The sequence below is a fragment of the Pseudophryne corroboree genome, chromosome 5 (genome assembly GCF_028390025.1).
Source record: "Pseudophryne corroboree isolate aPseCor3 chromosome 5, aPseCor3.hap2, whole genome shotgun sequence".
Taxonomy (NCBI): domain Eukaryota; kingdom Metazoa; phylum Chordata; class Amphibia; order Anura; family Myobatrachidae; genus Pseudophryne; species Pseudophryne corroboree.
In genome coordinates this window covers 346,426,226-346,444,985 of record NC_086448.1, presented here as the reverse complement: position 1 = coordinate 346,444,985, position 18,760 = coordinate 346,426,226, and the positions used below count along the sequence as shown (strand labels likewise).

Genomic DNA, 18,760 nt, shown 5'->3' with positions numbered 1-18,760 from the left:
AGAATTCTGCCTATCTCCAGGCTCCATCGCCAACAGCAGTACTCTCAGTAAAGCCTAGCGAGAAGTAGAATCCTCCCCGATGCCAGCACCTCATGACTCTGTACCCACTTGCCTGCTCCCCTCCATCTGCAGCGCTGGTGACGAGTTGACAGCGCTTTGCAAGTGACAGTGGCAGGGGTGATGTGAAATGTCTTGACGTTCCAACCCCAAGAAGGCAATGAGTAGCGGGAGACTCTGAACTGCCTGACTTTGATGGGACCTACAAGTCAGAGATCAGGGAGTATAGAAAGGTATGGGGGGTGAAAATAACTAGGTAGGATTTTAGGGGTGGGGGGAATTATTAAATATTAATATAATATAGGCGGTGGGTGCATCATTAAATACATTATATAAGTGGTAGAGGTGACGAGTTGCTGGGAGGGGAAAAATATACAAATATAAGGAGAGGAGTGGCTACATTTACTACACATAATAGAATATATACTGTGTATGTATATATATATATATATATATAAAACCTCAGTGGAAGGAGGCATAGATGGGGAAAGGCCCCCTGTCTTAAGTGCCTCGGCCCCCTGAAGGCTTAATCTGGCCCTGCCCCTAGAGGAAGGGCTGCGCCCTCAGGCAGTGGAGACCACTGGGGAATCCCCCTGTACTCCTGTGAGCTAGTCTGACCATGGTTCACAGCATTAGTAAAAAGTTATATCCATAAAGAAAGCACCTGTGGGCTAAATTTCTATACAGCAATAATCAAAGCTGCTGCATCTTTCTTAGTTTTGTCACTGTATTATATTCAATACAAAACCATGTAATTATTGCTCCTTTTAATAACAGCGTCTGAAACTGCCCAAGACGCAACAACTTAGAAAAGCTTAGCCCTTTTTTTTTTTTTTGAATAACAGGAAAACATAATATAAACCTCTTGCCTGGTTATATAGATGGCTGAAAAGCACAGGAAGGAGCTACAAAGATAAAGCAATATGTTTAGTAAACATTGCAAAAAGGCATGGACACCTCAATAAATTATATTCAGCTGGTGGTGGATAACTTAATGTGCCTTTTTTATAGTAAGAAAACATAATAAACTCTTATGATCACATTTAGGAAATATGAAGAGGATTATGTTTAATGAATACTCACCAATAGGCATTACTTCTTTAATGCATCCAAACTGCTCATGTATAAGTAATGGAGAGCTATAGTACCGTCGAAAACCTTTTGGCTAGATAGTGTAATTGATGGAAAAAAAAGAAAAGAAAAGAAATGTAAATAAATAATAATAATTTTATTAATGCAGCGCTTTACTCCAGCAGGAGTCAAAGTCGCTTTACAGGCATCAAATACACATAGTATATAGTACAGAGAATTTAGTATTACAGCAAGTGATAGATTAAAAAGAGAAAGAAGAAAAAGCGAGCACAATTGACATAATGTAGGATTGATGGAGTCATTTTGGGTAATATATTCCACTGGACATAAATTCCAACCATGATAAGTACCAGGCAAGGCAGCCATCTTGCCCACACTATGAGGGGGTACCCAAAAGAAACAGGAATCCTGTTCTAGAGGACGGGGTGCTTGTAGTACGGGCTTCCGCCGCTGAATGTTTGCGGAACCCTTCTGAGCCAGTATCCCCACTGACGTTGCTGGGGAAGGTAGTGTTTGACTACAGTGATATATATATATATTTTTTTATATCGCATTCCTCACTCTTTTGCCTATTTTTAGTGAAGTCAAATGTAAAAACAATGCTCAATTGTTTCTTTGATGTGAGAGGGATTGTGCACTAAGAATTTGTACCCCAGGGTCAAACTGTCAACCAAAGTTTTAATTTGAAAGTTTTGATAAGGTTACGTCACGATTTGAGGAGAAACGGTCCCGATTTGTGGCAAACAGGTGACTGATTCTTCCATCATAACAACGCACCTGCCCACACAGGAGTTGACAGTGTTTAACAATTTTTAAACAAAAATGACATGACACCATAATAACCCGATCTTGCCCCGTGCAACTTTTTTTTATTTCCTCGGATGAAAAGAGACCTTAAAGATAAACATTTTGCTAATATTGAAGAGGTGAAACAAAAACGGCAAAAGTACTAAATGGTATCAAAGAATATGAGTTTAAAAAATGTTTTGAGCAATGGAAAAAACGTTTGGACAAATGTATTGATTCAAGTGGAGAGTACTTTGAGGGTGTCTGAATGTTCAAATAAATAATTAATTAATTAATAATTAATAATTAATTCATGTTTCTTTTGGGTACTCCCTCGTTCGTATGTACAATTATATTGGGTGGAATATGTCAAGCCTAGAAAAGGTGACACAAAATGCGGTGGCTGCAATGGCCTAATGCTAGGAGTAGAGTCCTAACATAAGCCTCAGAACTATGCGCTTTTCATCCCATCCAAGAAATAAACAAGAAAGTTACATTTTTGTTTAAAAAAATCATCAATTAGCAAATGTTTGCAATATGTTATTTGACATCTTATACCTATTCCCACAATTATGTATAGGGACTTAACTAGGAATGTCTGCGCCCTATCGCAAAACTATGGCTCTCTACACAACATACCCAACATAACTTCTCTTCCATTCAAAGTCAGCATGAACAGAGCAAAGTAATAAGTGCATTAGTAGTAATGTGGCACTATAGCCTGAATTGCACATATGGGTCCCGACAGACAGGATGATGACAGCGGCATCCCGAAAGTCAAAATCCTAGTAAGTATTTAAACCCTATCCCTAAACCACCCATTTTGCAGCCTAACCCTAACCATCTCCTCCCGCAGCCTAACCTTAACCATCCCCCCATACTTACCGTCAGGATTCTGACCGGCAGCATCCCAATGTCGGTATTCTGACTGCATCCCACTCACTTATTCTCTATCATTTTCTATCTCATTTAACTGTCTAGATGCATTTGGTATGAAGTCATATTAAGTTTATTCTTTAATAAGACACATTTTTCCCTCTGGACAAAATGCCCATAGCATTGCCATAGACTACTATGGTTATATTAAAATCCTCAATTTTGTTATTAATATTGATGGTTAATCTTTCTCTTAATTATTGTCTCATATGAATTGACATATTTGCTGTTTAGTAGAAGCACTTGTGACTTTTGAGTACATTTTGCTGTGTGCAAGTAATATTGTGATGACATATCACAAATACAGCTTATGCAAATGGGAATAATGAAATGCAAATATATTTTAAATGTAAAATACAAGGTGATATAAAAGGTATACATTAACATTTAAAATGTAGCTCATTGAGCAAGTATGTGATTGTACAGTTATGTGAAAATAGATATAAAGAAGAAATTGTATCTTTAAATTGGAAGGACTAGCAGGCAGGCCTATTTAACTTTCTGTTTCATAGTTTGTTACCCCATTGTTACTTATAATACGTACAATATAATATATCGTACAATACAGTATATTATTCCAATAGTACAATTCTTTGGAATATGTTGGTTCTTTATAAATAAAGGATAATAATAATAATAATGTACTTGCCCACTCTCCCTAACCTCCGGGAGACTCCCAAACAGTGGCGGATTTGCCGCTAGGCAACCTAAGCGGTTGCCTAGGGCCCCCCCTTGTGTCACTGAGACACGCTGCCGCTCAGTCCGGCGGCAGCGTGTCTCAGCTGTCAGCCTGTCAGGAGAGGGGAGCGCGCCAGCGCGACTGTGTCCGGCGCGGCGGTGAATAGCGGACTACAAACCAGCCGCCGGTTAGTGAGCCAATCGGAGCTCGCGGACCGGCAGCCAATCAGGAGCCGTCGGTCCGCAAGCTCTGATTGGCTCACGAACCAGCGGCTGGTTTGAAGTCCGCTACATGCCGCCAGCGCCTGACATAGCCGCGCTGGCGGGCGCTCTCCTCTCCTGACTGACACTGTCACACCGTCACCCTGCCTCACTCACAGCCGCCCGGAGGAGCAGCAGCAGCAGTGCAGCAGCGGTAAGCAGCTGCAGCACTGGCTGCTGTGGGGGCAATTGTATACCTGGCACTATGGGGGCAATTGGCTGGCACTGTGAGGCATTTGTATGTATACCTGGCACTATGGGGGCAATTGGCTGGCACTGTGGGGCATTTGTATGTATACCTGGCACTGTGGGGGCAATTGGCTGGCACTGTGGGGCATTTGTATGCATACCTGGCACTGTGGGGGCAATTGGCTGGCAGTGTGGGGCATTTGTATGTATACCCGGCACTGTGGGGGCAATTGGCTGGCACTGTGGGGCATTTGTATGTATACCTGGCACTGTAAGGGCAATTGGCTGGCACTGTGGGGCATTTGTATGTATACCTGGCACTGTGGGGGCAATTGGCTGGGACTGTGGGGCATTTGCATGTATACCTGGCACTGTGGGGGCAATTGTTTACCTGGCACTGTGGGGGGCTTTTGTATACCTGGCACTGTGTGGGCATTTGTATACCTGTCAGGTATACAATTGCCCCCACAGTGCCAGATCCACAATTGCCCCCACAGTGTCAGGTATTACCTGACACTGTGGGGGCAATTGTGGATCTGGCACTGTGGGGGCATTTGTGGATCTGGCACGGTGGGGGCATTTGTGGATCTGGCACTGTGGGGGCACTGTGGGGGCATTTGTATACCTGGCACTGTGGGGGCATTTGTATACCTGGCCACTGTGGGGGCAATTGTGGATCTGGCACTGTGGGGGCAATTGTGGATTTGGCGCTGCACTATTGGGGGCATATGTCTGTGTATCACGTCCCATTTTAATTGACCACACCCATTTTTTGGGGGCACTCTCTGTCTGATTGGTCGCCGCTTAGCCCCGCCGGGAGTGCACACAGACGCTCTCATTCTAGTGAATGGGGAGCGTGCGTGTCACGGACACATGCACGCCACAGACGCGGTGATAGGCTCAGGCACAGACGGAACTCCATCTGTAATGTAAGTAAGTCAGAACAAAAATATAGTGCTATGGATTATTTGAGGTAGGGGGGCCCCAAATCGGTATTTCGCTTAGGGCCCCATGAGGTCTAAATCCGCCTCTGCTCCCAAATGTATGGTTTCAGAAAAGTGGGCAATTCTCTCACAACACATCACGGAATGAGGGCCTGTGTTTATGAGGTCGAGTGGCTACTGAGTTTAAGGATAAGATGGTAAAGACCGCCATACATTGTGCTTGGCTGAATTGCGGAGCATAGATACAACTATTCGCTGTGTCTTCCAGCTTGTGGCGTGCCTAAAGAGTCACCCTGATTCTTAAAGAGGTCAAGCACCCATCTAACTTCTCCCAGCAATTTTTGTGTGATATCTTGACCTCACGGGTGATAGGGGTGGGGTTTCTGGTGCAAGGCGCCACTGCGTCTGCTACAACACATATTATAGATCCCAAATTTTGATCAGACAAAACTATCATTTCCTACCCATATATAGTACAATGAATGCACCTTTAAGATAAGCTGGAAAGTCTCCTATTTGTAACTAAGATGCTCCATTAAAAAGTGCTCTAATGCTCTAAAAAGTCTCTATACAGTATTTTACATAATGCAATTTATGCCCCTTATGTTAAAAAAATGAGATTTATAATTTGGTTTTCATATTTCCATGAAAGATATATGGGATAATGCACACCTATAGTGAAATGTGTAGATACTATCAGTCACTGAGCACTTATACTATAAGCAGGGCCGGCGCAAAACACTCAGCAAAGGGATGCAAATCAGGGAGGCGCCAGGCTGGAGAGGCGCTCTCCCTGCTCTACAACTCTGTTGATGTCCTTTGTTACTACCGGCTGCTGCTGTGCTTTGTTACTGCCAGCTGCTGCTGTGCCTGTCAATCTGTATGACAGGCAGCAGCGTCAGCAGCTTGATGAATCCTCCCACGCCCCCTGTGAATGTGTCAATGTTTTCATGGCCTGAAAAGGGAGTGAAGCAACACAGGATTGAGGGAACGGAGCTACACAGGACCAGTACTGCTATATGTCAGAGGGAGAGGATGAGCTGCTACAGATCCGGCCAGCTAGACGTTGTTAGGTACAGTAAGTGGAGGGAAAGCGAGTGAGTGAGAGAGAGAGAAAGAGAGAGAGAGAATGTGTGTGTGTGGGCATTGTGTGTAGAAGTGCTACTACTGTGTACATTATGTGTAAGTGGCACTACTACTGGCATTATGTGTATAAATGGCACTACTGTGGGCATTATGTATAAGGGGCGCTACTACATTACTGTGGGCATTATGTGTATAAGCACGCTATTACTGTTGATGTGTGTAAGCAGCACTACTACTGTGGACATTATTAGCCAAAGTGACACTACTACTGTGGACATTATGTGTATAAGTGGCACTATTGTGGACTTTATGCATAAGGGGCAGTTCTACTTTGGGCATTATGTGTATAAGCGGCACTACTGCTGTGGGCATTATGGTCCTAATTCAGATCTGATCGCAGCAGCAAATTTGTTAGCTAATGGGCAAAACCATGTGCACTGCAGGTGGGGCAGATATAACATGTGTAGAGAGAGTTAGATTTGGGTGGGTTATTTTGTTTCTGTGCAGGGTAAACACTGGCTGCTCTATTTTTACACTGAAATTTAGATTTCAGTTTGAACACACCACACCCAAATCTAACTCTCTCTGCACATGTTATATCTGCCTCCTCTGCAGTGCACATGGTTTTCCCCATTAGCTAACAAATTTGCTGCTGCAATCAGAACTAAATTAGGCCCTATACATATAATCGGCAGTACTACTGGAGTATCATGTGTATAAGTGGCACTATTACTGGGGCATTATGTGTATAAGCGGCACTACTACTGGAGGCATTATATGTAAAGGCGGCACTACTACTGGGGATATTATGTGTATAAGCGGAACATCTACTGGGGGCATTATGTGTACAAGCGGCACTACTACTAAGAGCATTATGTGTATAAGCGCCACTGCTACTGGGGGCATTATGTGTATAAGCGTCACTACTATTTGCGGTGTAATGTAAATAAGATTGTGCTACTGTGTGGTGTAATTTGATATGGGGGTACTAATGTGTGATCACTCCCTTTCCTGTGAGACCACACCCTTTTTTAAGCATGCCTTTGTACAGTATGGGGGGGGGGGGGGGCGCAAATGTATAGTTTTTTAAGGGGTGTCGAACACCCTAGCAGCGGTTGACCATAAGCATGCAAAAGCACTGATATGAAGTTTGAACACTCTAGTGTTCATACAAAAGCATTTTTAAACAGAGCGACGGACACCAAGCCATAAATCCACCAGATACTTGCTTTGAAGCCTGAAATAAGGTAAAACACTTATAATAACCAGATACAATTCATCCTATTCAATTGGGTTTATCAGGAATTCTAATTTAAAAAAAGAACAATTGTGGGGTACATATTGTGGATGGAAAAGGGGGACCCATGTGAGCCCTAACCATGAGGGAAAAGGCCTTTACACAGATTATGGACCTTAATTTAACTTATTTACATATTTAAAAAACAGGCAAGAAAATCCCTGACAACTGACCATTTTCGTGAACGCGGCCATGAAAGCACATGGATTCGTGAGCGTATCCCAAATCCATGTGTTTTCACCCGAAAACGGGTAAATTTTTGGGCAAAAAAATTGGGCTACAGTTGAATTGCCAAATAACACCATCCGGCAAAAATCGCGATGAGTCCATTTATTTTTGCCCAAAATTGTAACGTGCACAATTGAATTCCCTCCATAATCTTTTACTTCATTAAATTATTTTTTCACATATTTTTTTTTTCCATGAGAACAGCTGTGACTTGTGGGGTTATTGTATCTGTGACAGGTTGCTGCATCCGAGAGATTGCACAGCTGATTCTGTTTGAATTTGTAACCCATCTGACTGAGCTAAATTTGAAAGAGAAAGGAATGAGAAATTATTGAACAGTGCATGAACAAATATAAAGTATATTATCTTCATCACTTTCAAGCATGGATTAGGAATGTCCTAACCTGGTCAACATACGTAGTACAATATATTGTTTTCCTTGATTACTAATGATGTCACAGTTTGACAAATTTAAAGAATTAAATATGGTGGTGGCAACAAGCACAATAATAATCCAATTGTTACTCACCAATTTTCCCATGCAGCGTTGGGAGCTGATGGTTTCTGTACATTTGTGATGAATGCTCATCTTGCAGGCTTTACAGCGAAGGCCATGTTTTGTATTAGTCCCTGTCAACGAACACAGATTTTAATTAACCCAGATCAATAGTTTCCATGTATCTGACAACAGATCTGTTTTAAAAGCAGATTTATCCAACATACAGCAGATTTATACCATATAAAGCGTCTTTTTGGATTTCTCTAAAATATTCTGATACAGTGCATACAGTGTATTTAACATATAGTGGTACTGTTTGATATGCTTAAAATTATTGTTTTACAGTATATTTATATAAGTAAGTGAACACGGAGACAACTAGGATGACTTATACATTGCTTTGTCTGGTCTCTTTAAAGATTGAGCTCTTAAACAAAAATACATACTGTAAACAAATGTTCTTTAACAATAACTCAGTAATAAACGGAGTGTTCAGACCTAATGACATGCTGTAATTAATACTTTGGTTTCAACAATAGCCATAAACAAATGCAGCTTCCAACCATTATGTACAGTTTACACAGTTTTTTACTATAATGTGTATTACTGGGTAATTCTAAATTCTTTAAGGCCCCAAGTTCACAATATTACATAAATGATCATATATGATCATCTACATCTTTGTTATTTGTACAGTAGAAATTTGGAAAAATAATTACCTTAAATTATTTTAAAGGACATAATATAAATAATTACCTTTGTTTTAGGCTATTGTAAAAGGGGATCAGTACGTAAAACTGGTGGTTGGGATCCCGAACGTCAGTATACCGACACCGGGATACCGGCCATGGGCATGTCAGCAGTGGGGCGAGGGCCAGCAAGCCCCTTTGCGAACTCGCTATGGTCATGGTGGCTCGCTGCGCTCGCCACAGGATTTATCCTCCCTCTTTGGGTGTCGTGGACTCCCGACTAACGGTATGGTGGCTGCTTCCCGGAAAGGGTGTATACTCTATGTTACAATCAAATATTTTTCAAGCTCACTGACTCTTAGGTCAAAAATGTTCTTGTGGCCACATATATATTTACACACCTCGCTATCCATTTATATGTCTGTAGTGATGATCATGAGGAACCTATACGTCATGAATATTAAACAGACAGTGCCTCACTGATAGAACTCCTAGCAATTGTTCTATCTCAATCTCCAAAAATGGATGTCTCCACTATGTAGGTGACAATTCAGCTTTAATGAGGGGCAGCAAGGTGACTCATTGCTCCCACTGCTGGCAATTGTACCGCCAATACAATCTATAGCTGACGTAATGATTTTTACAAATGTAGCACTTAGGGATGAGCGGGTTCGGTTCTCTGAGAACATCCCGTTTCGAGCCCGTTTCCGAGTCCGGCTCGGAACTTCCCGCCAGACTCGGAAACCAGAACGAGGCAAAACGTCTTCATCCCGCGGATTTTGGAGTCCATATAAACAGCCGCACGTCGCCGCCATTTTCACTTGGAGAGTTAGGGAGATAGACCTCTGTCTCTCTGTGGGTGGTGGTGTTGGGTAGGGACAGTGTGTGCTCTGTAGGGGTGCTGCTCCTGTCAATGTGGTGTACCTGTGCTGTTAGGGGTGCTGTCCTGGCTGTCACTGGTGTTTCATGTGCTGTTAGGGGTGTTGCAGCTGTACATGGGTGTTGCTGTCCTGGCTGTCACTGTGTTGTACAGGGGGCAGGGGCACTGTCCTCCTGTGTGCAGTGAAAATACAGGGGTGCTGTAAAAACTCTGGGATGCAGTAAAATAAATGTATACTGTCCCTGTCTTGTATGCTGCAAAAATTCTGGAGTGCAGTAAAAAAAAAAAAGTACACTTGCCCTGTCTTGTATGCTGCAAAAATTCTGGGGTGCAGTAAAATAAATGTACACTGACAGGTGACTGATACCTGCAGTGACATAGTGATATTGCTCATTGGATTTTTTTTTTTAGTGCTGTGTGTCCCAACTCTATCACTGATTGTAATGATTTTTTTTCTTTTAGAGAGCTGTGTAGAACTCTGAAATGTGTGTTCTTGAGACACTGAGCCAATCTTTTTCTGTGTTCACATTTCTAATTAATGTAGAGGTCATCTAAAAAGTAGTTCTTTAACTACAAGCATCATTTAACTTTACAATGGAGATGTCACACATGCGCAATGGTGGTTTCAAAAGTGAAACCTGGTGGACAAACACAAGTATTGCACCCGACACAGACTTAATTAATTACACTACGACTGAATACACCACGCTGTGACAGGGCACAGGCAAACGTAATGCGACTAGTTTTTCGCACTACATGCTACAAGGAGGATAGATAAGCATGGCTACATCTGTACATCTAACCTCAATACAGCAGGAGATGCATGGTATGAGTGAGCTGACAGGTTTCATGCAACTCTGCTAGTGTCGGGATTCTTTTTTTGGATGAAAATTAGTCTTAGATATAACGCAGTGCAACTAGGATGCACCTGGAGACTGTGTTAATGAATTTGATATGTTACACCTATATCTGTGTGTGACTAGGTCTGTATATGAAGCACAATGGAACATGGTATGGAAAAAAGCCACGGCTGCTGCATCTGTGGACTTTGTATACAGACTCAGGGACTCAGTCGCACACAGATACACGTGTCGCATATCAAATTAATCAGTACAGTCTCCTGGTATGTCCTAGTGGCATTGTATTGCATCTAAGATGCATTTTCAGCAAAAAAGATGCAAAAATACGCCCAGCAATAGCATAGTTTCAAGGGAACCGGCGTGCCAAGAGGGTCTGTTTGGCGCAACTTCAGCAAATGTGTGTGAGGAGTAGGACACATCTGTAGGTTTCTATGGGGGCTGCTAAAATTTAACATTTACCAAGCATTATCCATTTTAGCCTAGAATGTAAAAGTTTCTGGGAGAGGGAGGGTTCCTCTTTTGAAATGGGAGCTTGCACATGTGCAGTCTGATGACAGGCAGCAGCACATGTGCAATCTGTATCTGGAAGTAATAGTCCTGAATCTGGAAGTAAAATGATTGCATTAGTGATCACTTTACTTCTACCAAATAGCAGGGAAGAGTTATTATCGAAACCCCTGTCCTTGTACAGTAAGTTATTTTTTATACATCCAGTAAACCTTAATTTCTTATTGCCACTATAAAATCACTCCCACCATCAAGAAAAGAATGAAAAGAAAGACAAATCTTGCCTGGGCACCTAATTGGTATGGACTGGCTCTGTATAAACATAAGATGAAGTTAACAACATTTACAAGTGTAATATAAATGTATATGTAAACTGATTATACGTGATATATGAATGCTTATTGCTAATATAGGAATGATAAAAAGAAAGGCTATTTTATAGTTATACTTCATCTGCAAAGACTATTTTCAAGTCTGCTGACGTCTTAAGAGCATTACCAAGACACACAAAAGCAATGTCCTTTAAAGCATGATTTCCATGCTAGTAATAAATTAAAAACATTCACCAGATGATCACTAAAAAAAGCTTGTATATAGAAGATGACAGTTTTTCCACTCACTTAAATGGCTTGCAAAACTATTAGATTATTTATTGCTTGTCAAGTAATAATCTTGCTGGAATGCAAGTGTTGTCTTTGTAAATATGAAATGCTAATACATTAAACTGCACTGCCAGCAGAATCCTCATTTTCCACCCACTGTAATTTGCCTTTTATTTAATAATTTATTGAATGGTTGTGCAGCTACATAATAGAGGCATTAAAATGTTTGGCCTCTAGTGTAACAAGATAACTTCAGGAGAAACAAAGGCTATGACTGAACTGCAATGGATCAACAAGTGTGTTTCTAGTAAATATTAGCAGTTAATGTTTGGCTTCCTTATAACTCTATAAAATCCAGCTTTATATGTACAGTATAGTTTTAATTTTTCCAAGCATGCTTTACCGCCTTTAAGTTGTGGAAGTATTTGAAGGCCATGTTGTATTCTTCAATGTGCACTATATAAATTGCTTTCAAGTTATAAAAATGGGTGTAACCAAAAAATTTATGGGTATGTCATTTCCAGAATTGCTGGATTTTCAATTTGTGGTGCCATTCATTGGAGCCCCATGTGACGTAATTGGCTGCATTATGCAGAGTAGGCCACAACACAATTACACATTTTACAGTGAATTACATCATCAAGCTTAAGGACTGCCCATTTATCCATTGAATCAGCAAAGCTGGCCTACTACTCTCCCAGGAGTATGGGAGTTCTCCCCAAAATTTAGGAGTGTCCTGGACATTCTAGGAGAGTTGGCAAATATCGGAATGTCTGATGTGCCTGGTATTTAGCAAATTGCTACTCCAATGAGCTATCACCAGGTAAAGTGCATCCTCATCTAATCAGGAAACATTACATATACTATTGTAGTGGCCAATATACAATACATACAACTGTCCAGCTTACCACTATCAAAGCGTCACCTGTGTTTGCAGTTGTGTAGCATTCAGAGACTACCATAAAAACCAATACAGAGACATGAAGTACTTGGTAGATACTCTCCAGTAGCATCCAGGCTGTCAGAGACTAAGGGGTCTATTTACTAAGCCTTGGATGGAGATAAAGTCGCTGCAGATAAAGTCCCATCCAATCGGCTCCTAACTACCATGTTACAGGCTGTGTTTGTAAAATGACAGTTAGGAGCCGATTGGCTGGTACTTTATCTCCAGTGACTTTATCTCCATCCAAGGTTTAGTAAATAGACCCCTAAGTGGCATCCCAGAAGCTCTTCACCAGGAGAGTCTGGGGCAGTCTAGTGGTAGCAGAGTGCTTGAAAGGCCTTAGCTACGTGCAGGAAATAGTAGATGTAGAATGATATACTAAAATACAGATTCACAGTAATATGAGCAGGAAATGTGATTGTCAAGATTCAGGATTATGATGGAGGGCAGGGGGTGGGGTTGTCACTTAAAGAGCTACTGACATGCCAAACTGAAATAGGATTGTTAAAACAGTAAGCTTCTGTCTATATGGTAAAAATAATGGTGCAGAACCACACTGCTGGCGAAGCATCAGACCAGTACTGTCAGGGCATCTGTATAATACAATTATGTCACACACCAGGGGACCAATAATAAATAGGGCCCCTATGAGTGTTCTCCAATCTTTATTAACCTTGTACACCATACTTGCTTACCCTCCAAAAAATTGTTAGGAGACTCCTGAATTTGTAGGCATTCTCCCAAGCTCCTAAGAGATTAGACAACTCTCACATATCCAGAATACTTTTAAGGTAAAGTGGACAGGAAAGGTTGGTGATTACATGATTAGCTTTGAATCATGGCCCACCTGCAGCAATACGCCATCGAGGAGGACATGATGATGCAATTCACAGTGCCATTCAACCAAACTAACCTCCTGGTCCCCAATCTCCCAGTGGGCACCTTTAAAAATAAACTATATGGACAATACTATTCGGACGCCTGACCATTACAGCAATAGGGACTAATGACATTGTGTTCGAATACATATACTTCAATATGGAGTTGGTCCCCCTTTTGTAGCTATAACAGCTTCCACTCTTCTTGAAAGGCTTCCCACAAGATTGTGGAGTGTGTCTGTTGGAATTTGTGTCCATTCATTCTGTAAAGCATTTATGAGCTCAGGCACTGATGTTGGACAAGAAGGGTTAGCTCGCAATCTCCATTCCAGTTCATACCAAAGGTGCTCAATGGGGTTGAGGTCCAGGCTCTGTGCGGGCCAGTCAAGTTCTTCCACACCAAACTCATCAAACAATGGGGCAGATGTATTAACCTGGAGAAGGCATAAGGAAGGCATGTGCAAGGTGATAAAGGCACCAGCCAATCAGATCCTAACTGTTAATTTACATATTGGAGCTGATTGGCTGGTGCCTTTATCACCTTGCACATATCACTGGTTTATCACTTCCTTATGCCTTCTCCAGGTTAATACATCTGCCCCAATGTCTTTATAGTCCTTGCTTTGTGCACTGGGGCACAGTCATGTTGGAATAGAAAAGGCCTTCCCCAAACTGTTGCCACAAAGTTAGAAGCATAGCATTATCCAACATGTCTTGGTATGCTGAAGCATTAAGATTGCTCTTCACTGGAGATAAGAGGCCTAGCGCAAGTCCTGAAAAACAGCCCCACATACCATTATCATTCCTCTGCCAAACTTTGCAGTTGGCATAATGCAGTAAGGCAGGTAACATTCTCCCAGCATCCACCAAAACCAGACTCTCCCATCTTACTGCCAAACAGAGAAGCACGATTCGTAACTCCCCAGAACAGTTTTCCACTGCTGCACAGTCTATTGTCTGTGTGCTTTACGCCACTCCATCCGACGCTTGGCATTGGACTTAGTGATATGAGGCTTGCATGCAGCTGCTCAGCCATGGAAACCCATTCCATTAAGCTCCTGCCACACAAGTTTTCTGCTAACATTGATGCCAGTGGAAGTTTAGAACTCTTCAGCTATGTAATCAGCAGAGTTTTTGTGACTTTTACGAAGCCGTTGACCCCTCTCCGTGATTTCATGTTGTCTTCCACTTCATGTCTGAGTTGCTGCTGTTCGTAAATGCTTCCACTTTCTAATAATATCACTTACAGTTGACATTGGAATATCCAGCAGGGATGAAATTTCACAAACTGTCTTATTGCAAAGGTGGCATCCTATCACAGCACCAAATGGAGACTACATGGCTAGGTGCTTGATTTTATACACCTGTGGCAAAGGTTCTGATTGATACACCTGAATTCAATAATTGACAGAAGTGGACAAAAAGTTTTGTCCATATAGTGCAGGGGTGGGGAACCTTTTTTCTAGCGAGGGCCATTTGGATATTTATAAAATCCTTCGGGGGCCATACAAAAATTCTAAATTTAAAAAAATTACCCTGCCCCCCAGTAGGTCTGCCCCTTAGAGGTTCTGTGTGTGCACGCCAAAAAAAATGGGTATGGCCAGTTAAAGTGGGACGTGATACACATATGCCCCCAATAGTGCAGTGCCAGATCCACAATTGCCCCCACAGTGCCAGGTATATAAATGCCCCTCACAGTGCCAAGTATACAAATGTCCCTCACCGTGCCAGGTATACATATGCCCCTCACCATGCCAGGTATACATATGCCCCTCACCGTGCCAGGTATACAGATGCCCCCACAGTGCCAGGTATACAAATGCCCACAGTGCCAGGTATACAAATGCCCCCCACCATGCCAGGTATACAAATGCCCCTCACCGTGCCAGGTATACAAATGCCCCTCACCGTGCCAGGTATACATATGCCCCTCACCGTGCCAGGTATACAGATGCCCCCACAGTGCCAGGTATACAAATGCCCCCCACCGTGCCAGGTATACATATGCCCCTCACCGTGCCAGGTATACAGATGCCCCCACAGTGCCAGGTATACAGATGCCCCCACAGTGCCAGGTATACAAATGCCCCCCACCGTGCCAGGTATACAAATGCCCTTCACCGTGCCAGGTATACAAATGCCCCTCACCGTGCCAGGTATACATATGCCCCTCACCGTGCCAGGTATACAGATGCCCCCACAGTGCCAGGTATACAAATGCCCCCCACCGTGCCAGGTATACAAATGCCCTTCACCGTGCCAGGTATACAAATGCCCCTCACCGTGCCAGGTATACAAATGCCCCTCACCGTGCCAGGTATACATATGCCCCTCACCGTGCCAGGTATACAGATGCCCCCACAGTGCCAGGTATACAGATGCCCCCACAGTGCCAGCTATACAGATGCCCCCACAGTGCCAGGTACACAGATACCCCCACAGTGCCAGCTATACATATGCCCCCACAGTGCCAGGTATACAGATGCCCCCACAGTGCCAGCTATACAGATGCCCCCACAGTGCCAGGTACACAGATGCCCCCACAGTGCCAGGTACACAGATACCCCTACAGTGCCAGCTATACAGATGTCCCCACAGTGCCAGCTATACAGATGCCCCCACAGTGCCAGCTATACAGATGCCCCCACAGTGCCAGGTACACAGATGCCCCCACAGTGCCAGGTACACAGATGTCCCCACAGTGCCAGCTATACAGATGCCCCCACAGTGCCAGCTAAACTGATGCCCCCACAGTGCCAGCTATACAGATGCCCTCACAGTGCCAGCTATACAGATGCCCCCACAGTGCCAGGTACACAGATACCCCTACAGTGCCAGCTATACAGATGTCCCCACAGTGCCAGCTATACAGATGCCCCCACAGTGCCAGCTATACAGATGCCCCCACAGTGCCAGCTATACAGATGTCCCCACAGTGCCAGGTATACAGATGCCCCCACAGTGCCAGGTATACAGATGCCCCCCCCCCCCCCCGTGCTGCTTACCGCTGCTTGCTGACAGGGAGGACAGCGCGGCTATGTCGGGTGGCGGCGGCGTGTAGGACTTCAAACCAGCCGCCGGTGCGAGAGCCAATCAGAGCTCGCGGGCCGGCAGCCGTGGCTCCTGATTGGCCCCCGGTCCGCGAGCTCTGATTGGCTCACGAAGCGGCGGCTAGTTTGAAGGCCTACACGCCGCCGCCGTCATCCAACATCGCAGCGCTCTTCTCCCTGTCCTGACAGCTGAGTCACGCTGCCGCTGGACTGAGCGGCGGCGTGTCTCACTGACAGAAGCGGGTGGGCCGGAGCAAACGGCTTCGCGGGCCTTATACGGCCCGCGGGCCGGAGGTTCCCCACCCCTGATATAGTGTATATGCTGTACATATTTGAATAACAATTTGCAATTGAAAATTTTTGTTTCCACCTTTAATTAACTAGACACCTGAAATGTCAAAGATTATTAAAATAAACAAATAGCTGCTTCTCAGTTTACAATATATCTCCTATTTTAGATCCATGATCTATTGTAAAGCCATTAATAACCATATTTTTGTATGCAATTGTCACATAAGTTATAAACAATACTACATGCATATTATATGTTATGAAAAGTAATTATCTTTCGGATATTTTAAGTGAATTCCACTTGTCTTTTACTGTAGATTGTACAGCATAGAGATTGTACAGCATAGAAAGTATCATATGAAGTGACCTGATTCCCAGTCCTAGAAACACTATAAGGTTCCAGCCTGTGGCTACTACAGAAATAGAGTCTCATACATACCATTTTATCATTGTGAGCTTAAAAAACCTTTCAGATGGAAAGGAACATTCCGCATCAGTAGATTTAACCTAAATCAGTTAAAGGGTATACAAAGATTATCTATATGAATGTGCTTTTTCCTTATACTACACCCTTGAGAAGATCAGTGTTTAAAAGCAAAATACCACCATTCAACTACAAGCATGAGTGTGCTTAGGAAAGTAGATGTAGGGATCCCGTGTATCCTGGAGTTCCTGGCTTAGTTGTAGATAATAACAATTCAAATCTTTCAGTCCTTTTAATAAAAAACTTGGGATTTCAATTCTACCAATGTTTGTGTATAGGCTTTAATCCAGGTATGTCAAGCTTAAAATCCCAACTGGGCCGAATTATCTAGGTCTAAGTCTTGTGGGCCGCAAGAAAAAGAAAGAGTATATATATATATATATATATATATATATATGTGTATGTATATATTGCAGTGCTTCCCACAATATATGGGAATTATAGCACTCTCCAGGCTTAAAAAAATAGAAAATATCCAAAAAACAGTTCCCTGCTTGACATCTATGACTGCTGTTGACACGCCGACTTTGTTGTGAGTACCTTGAAAAAGGTCCTGGCGAGGACCGAAACATTGGTGAACCTCTGTATACCATATGGAACTGTGAGATATCTATTCCATTTAATACATTTTCTTTTATATTTTCTATTTTTTGAAGTATGGAGGGTGCTATCATTCCCACATATTGTGGGCAACACTGCACTGTACTATGGGTCCCACCTTTTAGTGGGTTGGAATCTGATTCGGCACCCCAGCTGTTGATTTGGATGGGTGAGAGTGCGGGATTTCCTATATATATATATATATATATATATATATATATATATCATGTTTGATGAAGACAGCACAATTCACACTCACTTTTCCCAGCATTTGCAGAAAAATAAAAAAAAGTTTTCTAAAAAAAAAAAAAAATTTTTTTTTTTTAAAAATTAGTAATATATAAAAAAATTCTCTTTAAGATTTAATTCTTTATTAAGTTCACATACACTTTTAGTCCACAATTGCACTATATTATTGCACCTTAGTCATTTCTTCCTTATTATGATCTTGGGTCATCACGTCAACTTAATTACCTGCAATTTAATTGCACATCTTACATTTTTGCATGTTTTATTGCACTTGCTCCTAATTACTCCAGTCATCATATAATAAATTAATCTATCCTCTTAATGTTCCAGCCCATTGGCGAAAAACCAGCTCCGTCCAGCTTTAGTTTGGACGTTTTTAAACTTCACGACCACTACGTGTGAACCACTACGGACTTTATGTTGGAATCCATGAAAACCTATAAAGATGGGACATACCCCTATACATGGAGAAAGAACTATACCACTATGTGTTTTTTATATATATATTTTTTTTTATATATATATATATTTTTATATTTATATTTTTTATGCTCATTCACTTCTCTTTTAATTATTATTACTCTGGATATGCTCTATATATGTATGTGCTTTCATATATTAAGTAGTTTGCCCACTTCATCCCTCCGTCACTGTCCCCCTTGTTTCATTCTCCA

At 42.4% G+C, this 18,760-nt stretch overlaps 1 protein-coding gene across 1 annotated transcript in view; it reads right to left on the bottom strand.

The window, feature by feature from the left end:
* The window catches only part of STAC (SH3 and cysteine rich domain), a 475,170-nt gene that overhangs the window by 187,234 nt on the left and 269,176 nt on the right, over positions 1-18,760 (bottom strand). The window contains exons 3-4 of the mRNA XM_063922611.1: positions 8,084-8,184; positions 1,141-1,222 (exon numbers count right to left, since the gene is read on the bottom strand). Coding sequence (XP_063778681.1) covers positions 1,141-1,222; positions 8,084-8,184 — 183 coding nt within the window. The remainder of the gene's footprint in view (positions 1-1,140; positions 1,223-8,083; positions 8,185-18,760) is intronic.